The sequence below is a fragment of the Aptenodytes patagonicus genome, chromosome 5 (assembly GCF_965638725.1).
Source record: "Aptenodytes patagonicus chromosome 5, bAptPat1.pri.cur, whole genome shotgun sequence".
Classification (NCBI taxonomy): domain Eukaryota; kingdom Metazoa; phylum Chordata; class Aves; order Sphenisciformes; family Spheniscidae; genus Aptenodytes; species Aptenodytes patagonicus.
Window position 1 is genome coordinate 49,268,891 of NC_134953.1, and position 6,911 is coordinate 49,275,801.

A 6,911-nucleotide genomic window follows, 5' to 3' on the forward strand; every position below is an offset into this window, starting at 1 on the left:
CCTCAAGGGTGACCCACCAGCACCTTCCTTTGCTCTTTCTGCTTGCAAAGATGAAACCAGCTGGGAATCCTTGACAAGGCAAAGCAACAGGATTCACTGTGTTCTCTAGGCGCTGGGCGAGGAGCAGGGACAGCAGTCCCCGAACCCTGCACCTGGCTCTCTTGAGCCTCAAATCCCATTAGTCATTTTTTACTTTCCCCTCATATGTTTTTCCAATGTAATTTGGAGCATGAGTTGTTAAGTTTCCCCAACAAGTGTTGCCATAGAAGCCTGTATTTGTTTAGGGTGGGGTACAGGCTCCGGCGGGTTGAGGGGAGGGGGCAATTGGCCCTAACAGGTGTAGAGAGAAACTGAGAGCGTCTCCTTCCCTGTCTTGTCCCTGTCTCTGTCCTCCCACCACCTTGCACACAAGATCTTGAAACCGTTTCAGACCTGTGCAGTCGGATGGGCAAACCCCCCCATAATTCTATGGAAACTACCGAAGCGGCGGGTGTTGTTTTGCCAGTGAGTCATGACATATGGAGCAAAGCTCAAAGCAAAACTCCACTGTGTGGAAGGCTGCAAAAGCAAATCACACTCAGAAGAGCTCTTCCCTGCCAGCGGCCCTGGCCGGTCCCCTGCCTGCATCCCTGCACTGGCCAGCCCCAGCATCCCTGCCCTGGCCCTCCTGGTGCTCAAAGCTGCTTCGTGGCTCAGAGACCTTCTTTGATTACCATCATTTAAGAGCCACTGATGCTTTTCAATGGAAGAGGAGTGTTAACCCTATCGTCTTGGTGAAATTGCATCCTGGTCTCCTCTGGACGTGGTTTGCGACAGCAATGATGGGAGCCAAATCCCTTCTTGTTTTTGAGTGAGCTACCTAACTAGTCTGTGCCTCAATTTCCCAGCTGTAGGAAGGTGCACTCTTTCTTCTTCTCTTGCGAGATCCTCCAGGCAGATGCAATCTCTCTGTGGCTGCCTGGATTTGGCCTGGGGACTGTGGTACTGATAGCACAGACAGACTCGTTGGTTTGCCATAATCCCTGCTGCTACTTTCTTAAGTGACATTAGCCTGCGTTGAGCCCATTTCTGTTCCTTATGAGTCATGATGACAAAAAGCCACATCAGTTCCCTGGTTTTGGCACGGCTTTTTTGTGTGAATTTTTGGCATTATCACCAGTCCCGCGTGTTGGCTTTGGCGCAGTGGATGCAGGGCTATTGCGATGTGGTGACGTTTTTCAGCTGGCTGTCGTTCGGTTTAAGGGTGCTATGGGCAAGTGTCTGTCAAAGGCTGGGTCCGGGTATTTTCTGAAGCCCAGTTGCCGTTTGGGGCCACCAGATCTAGTGAAACAGGTTGGCTCCTTCCGTGAGCCAAGGGTGGCCAGGTTTCCACCAAGAGCCCTTTCTGATGACAGCAGTCCTCCTGGAGGTTGGCCATGGTAGCTGGGCCAGTAGCTACCATCACAGAGCCTGGAGTGGGAGAATCATTTCATTACTAATCACTTGGTTAATGAATGGCCTCTCCGTTCTGTTAGCACATTCAGTCGTTGCTTGGCAGTGCTGATGTATATCTGTGATAAATGAACCTCGGCTGCAGATCGTTCCTGACAGTTCATTGCAAGTGCTTCACATGCACGTTGTTTGGTTGCACCAGTCACACAGCATTGTTTCTCAGCCCTAGTTGGCTTCTTCTCAGCCCCAGTTGCTTGTTTCTCTTCTCTGATCAGATGACTCATGTAACTAAATAACAATAAAATGGATTTCTGAATGGCTGCTTGTGCCATTTGACATTTCTGGACAGAAAGCTATTCTGCTGCGATAGCTTTCTGTTTCCATGTTCGAGCTGAAAGTAAAGAAGGCTTGTTAATGACGGAGCATTTATCTGAGCTGCAGCAAGGCAATCTGGGCTCTGCAAATCCGCAATTGTCCAGACAGACCCAACTGCGCAGCAAAGGGTACTGGGCTGTGCCTTGCAGAGATGAGCCACCATTATTTTGGCAATGCAAAATCCCCCACCATTCAACCATACAATTTCCTTACAGAGTGTGAGATTTGGGCCACGAAGAAGAGAAATGAGGAGGAAGATGGCCAAGACTGAAGCTGGAAGGTGGCCATGTTGCCAATATTTCTGGTCATCAGTAGGCTGCTGCCCTCTCTGCTCAATCCAGAATTGGGTTTTGCCTGCAGGGAGCTAGTGCTTAATGAAGATCCCTTCTGTTTGTCCCAGCTGGCCATCAGATAAGTAGCCTTGTAGTCCAACCTGGCAATGTTTGGTGGAGCCATGTGCTGTGGACAGGGCTAGAGCCTCCATTGGAAAGTCTAGTGGAATTTGGGGACATGTTCCTCAGGGTCAGAGCCAGAGCAAGAACATTCTTGAAAAGGCATAGTCCTTGCAACCAGTGCTTGCCAATGCTTGGCTTGGCTTGAGTGCAAGTACTTCTGGGAGACTCCTGACCTTGCTGAACCTTTCTCGTAGTTCAAGGGAGATAAAGCACCTGCCGTTCTGAGATTGATCCTCTAGCAGGATGGTCTATTGATCCTTGTAACAGCCTCTGTACTTAGCTGCCCAAGCCAGGTAACCAAGCTCAACTTCAGAGCCAAGCTCTTTGGGAGGAGGGGTGTTGAAGAGAAGAGTTGGGTCAACTTCTTACAGAGCCCTGCCCCAGCTGTGAACATGCGGAGAGCTGGATTACAATGGAGACATGTGAGAGTGGTGTGAGAAGGTGGACGAGCAGATGAGGTGGTGAACTGAATCCTAGTTGGGTGGCAATGGACACCGTGGAGAAGCACTGAGTGAGGTGGGAATGGCAATTTGTGGCATTCAGGTTGGGGCCCTCTCTAGCGATGTGGATTTGTTTTCTCGCTCCCTGACACAATTCCCTGATCCTCGAGCTACATCTGCTGCCCTCCAAGCACCCACTACTCCATACACACCAGCCAGGAAACCAGTCTTCTGGTGCCCTTTGGCTTTGAAGAGGGGATTGTGTATGGTGGAACTGGGCCTTGGCCCTTACTGGAGGTGCACAGGGGCCTTGCTGAGGACCTGGGATCTCTGCTTTTGAATAAACCTTTCAGCAAAGACTTGTTTCTCTGCCTAGCCTTTCCAAGCAGACGGCTGGTGCGACACCATCAACAACCGGGCATACTGCCAGTATGACGGGGGTGACTGCTGCTCCTCCACACTGTCCTCCAGGAAGGTAAGTGAGCATCTTCTGTGGCACTGGCCAGGATTTAGGATTAAGTGGTTACTGCTAGCCATGCTCTTCGGCTTTGCTGGCCATGGAACCGAGCCTGCAATGCAATTCTCCCACGAACGGAGAACAAACCCATGATTTTAAACCAAAGCCAGCTGAAGTCATAGACATCATCCCACTGATTAACAGCGGGGTTTGGACTCGGGCCAGCAGGACTGAAAGCTCAGCCCAGCTCCCACTGAGATTCACGGGATTCCCTCTCGTTTTGGGAAATTACTTCCATAGGATGTAGTGCTAGACATGGTGAGTCAAAAGTCACCTTGTCATATAATTGAGCAATCTCAGGGGATTTTTGGTATGGTCCATTGGCATCTGCTATGGGCTGTCTTTCCTTCCCAATAGTGTAGAGGGAGCAACTTGGCACTGGCGTTGCATAGACCCTTTTTTGTCTCCCATCACAACCTCCCCTCCCACCTAACTTGCTATCCAGCACTCACAGCCCATCCTTCCTAAGCATATCCAACAGCAAAACAAATCATAGGGCATGAGATAATTTCTCACTGCAAAAATATGTGAATTTGGATCTTCTCATCTTTGTTGTGGAGCTTGAATCATTTTTCCTTTCATCACGCATACACACACAGAGAAAAGGAAAAATAAAATCCTGGGAAGATCCAGTTGAGATAGGAGAGAAAAGGCTTTACACCCAAGTGATGATTGAAACCTCCACAGCGATATCATGACATCTCGGAGCAAGGCATGGCTCTCAGGAGGTCTGAGACATCTGGATCTCTGGCCAAAATAAAGGATGGGTTCGCAGTGGAAGGTGGGGTGATTCAGTCCCATGGCCCTCAGGAGACCCAGCCCCAACTCGCATCCCCCACAGGTCCCAGATCTCCTGCGGCACAAGCCTCCAGCAGGTCTCTGTTAAGGCAGAGGCAGGAATATGGGGTTTAAACACCAAAAAAACACTCTGGCCTCTCACTGGCCCAGGCTGTGAAGAATCAAATGTGCTTCCACAGTAAGAAAAACTCCTGGCTCTGAGCCTGGTGTGTATAAAACCTCTGGAGGAAACTGTTTTCTCAGCTCCTATGGCCCGCGACTGGGCAGCTGTCAACCAGGAGCCAGATGCTCTGCTGGTGCCCTCCCACCTTGCTCTGCTGCCTAATAAAGGTGAGGTGACATAAGCTTGCTTGGCCATATACAGTTGTTGTAGAGAAAGCAATGTGCAATGAGCCTCTCTACCTTCATGGGATGTCTCAAAGCAGCACAGCTTGTGGGTGGCCCTAGACAGACCCACTGCCTGCTCCACTGAAGGCTGTTACTGCTCACATAGCCTCCAGCCTGCCTGGGTTTTCTTACTCCATAGTGCACAAGAACTGTATGCATCTACCCTGGCTCCTATGTCAGGTAGTGTGGAGGCCAGCCTTTGCAGCTGGGAGGTTGGCTGAGTTTCTCCAAGAGGTGCAGAAGATGAGGCTATGCTACCTTCATGCTTTGCTGAGCCTGAAAGAGCCAGGAGTAACTTGAAGGACAGGTCCATAGACTCAGACATGGACAAGGAGGGCTTTCTAACAGGGGCCAAAGTAAAACTGAAATCTAGAGGTGCCTCACCACTGCCAACCCTAGTCCAAATGTCTCACACCCACCAGGGGAGACTTCTCCCCAAGGTTTGACATTTGGGGCACAAGACTCAAGCTGACCCTTGGCTGCAAAATTTGAAACACATGTTAACAAAAGGAAAATGCTAAGAATAAAACTCAGCTGGGGACAGTTGTATCAGAGCCCATTTCTCAGTGAGCGTGGAGCCTGGCAGTCTCCACAGTGCCAACAACATCAGAGCACAGCCCAAAGTGTCTGTCTGTACTGTGGTGGAGAGGGCTTGCAGGGGCATAGGGGTGCCAGGAGCCAGGGATCTCAAAGCAGAGGCTTACATCTCCCTTTGGTCCCCCGAGGTGATCCCGTTTGCTGCTGACTGTGACCAGGACGAATGCACATGCCGTGACCCGGCGGCTGAGGAGAACCAGTAGTGGCACCATGAAGGGCCTCTCTTGGTCAGGCGAGCACCGGAGGAGTGAAGGGGCAGCAACAGGGGCCGCTGGGGAGCGGCGGGGTGCAAGTGGGCAGGAGGCGTAAGGAAGAGCCAGGCAGAGGTATGGTGACTGCGCATGGAGGGGATGGGTCGAGGCCACGGAGCAGCCAGAGGGCTGCAGCGCAGGAGGGCAGGCACGTGGCAGTCCCCTCCCCATCGCTGCTCCCTCCCAAACCCAGCCGGGACATGGGGGCCCAGTGCACGCTCGAGGGTCTGAGCCAGGGGTCCGGCACCGCCTCGGCCATGCGCTGGGCTGGGCTCCACACCAAGAGCCCAGGTGCTGCCACGGACGTTTGTCCTGGTCTGGTGTCTAGGTGTCTGTCTTTGCTCTGGATTTTGTCACTATTCACCCCCCTCTGCTGTACAGGCTTCTTTTAGCAAGGTTGAGGTAGTTGTGATCTCTCTGCAAATATTTAAACTTAATTATATATATATACATATATATAATATATATAAATATATATTATATTTTCTTTGCTCTTGATGAAGCTGAGAAAGGATATCCTTTGTCACATACCCAAGCTGCTGTGAAGTACAAACCATTGGGAAAAGCACAGGTTGGGGCGGGAGGAGCAGGTAATTTCCTCTTCCTTGCTGAGGGGGAGCTGGAAGGAGGACAGAGAGAGAAGCCAAACACCCAGGCCATGCCAGGAGAGAGCTCCCCAGGCAGGCGGCATGGAGGCTGCGACCTCAAGGTGCTCTTGGCATCTTGCAGGCACCAAGTTTTGCCCTTGGGATTTGCCAGTGCTTTGCCTTGCTTTGCTTAGGGTCCTGGGTCAGGATTTTGGGGTTGAGAAGAAATGCTGCTGTGCCCTTGCATCACCCCGGCAAGCATGGCAGATTCGGTGAGCACTGCTGCCCCGAAGGGCACTACAGATGCCTGTATGTCACCCGTTATTTCAGAGCCCTCTGGGAAGGGTTACGTGTCCATGGATACTGCTGCATGGTCAGTAGGAGCAAAGACATGCAATGGTCCCTCTCTGCCTCGCTCCCCCTGGCCACTGTGCACCCAACTAGACGAGAGATGTAGTGGGCAACCCAGAGTAGCTGTGTGATGCTCTGAATGAAGGATGATGAGGTGGTCCTTCTTTTCTTTCCCCACGTCTCCTTTCCAAACATGAGCTTCGGCAGTGTTGTCAGCAGTTCTTGGAGGAAACCACACCCTGTAATGCAAAGAGAGACAGGACCCGAACAACCTGTCAGGAGACTTTGAGCATCATCTTTTCCCATTGAGATTTTCCTTATTACTATCTCTGTGGCCGAGCCCATCACAGTGGACATACAGTTGCTGACTTTCATGAGTCTCTTGCTCCTGTAGGTGCTAAGTGAAAATCTTCAGATTCACTTCTAGCCCCAAAGAAGGCCAGCTAGAAACTTTGCCCCCCATAATTGATTCCCAGAAGTTCAACTTGGCAGCCTGGACCTACCCCCAGGCAGCGAGTAGGGAAGGTGCCTGGCTTCAGCTGGGGTTATCGCTGATGGTTTTGTGCTGCAAAGAGGTAGAGAAAAGGGATAGAAAGAGGAGAGCAGAGAGGGACCACAGAGTAGGAGCATGGACACCCCGGTGTGCCCTGGTGCAGCCCCAGGCTGGGACCAAGAAACCCAAGGCTGCCCGGCTGTGTCCTCGCCGCATGGTCTGTGCCGGC

At 51.6% G+C, this 6,911-nt stretch overlaps 1 protein-coding gene across 1 annotated transcript in view; it reads left to right on the plus strand.

The window, feature by feature from the left end:
- Positions 1-5,203, plus strand: part of PAPPA2 (pappalysin 2) — a 93,235-nt gene extending 88,032 nt beyond the window's left edge. The window contains exons 21-22 of the mRNA XM_076339645.1: positions 3,078-3,176; positions 5,129-5,203. Of these exons, the coding sequence (XP_076195760.1) occupies positions 3,078-3,176; positions 5,129-5,203 (174 nt within the window). The remainder of the gene's footprint in view (positions 1-3,077; positions 3,177-5,128) is intronic.
- Positions 5,204-6,911: the final 1,708 nt, after the last annotated feature.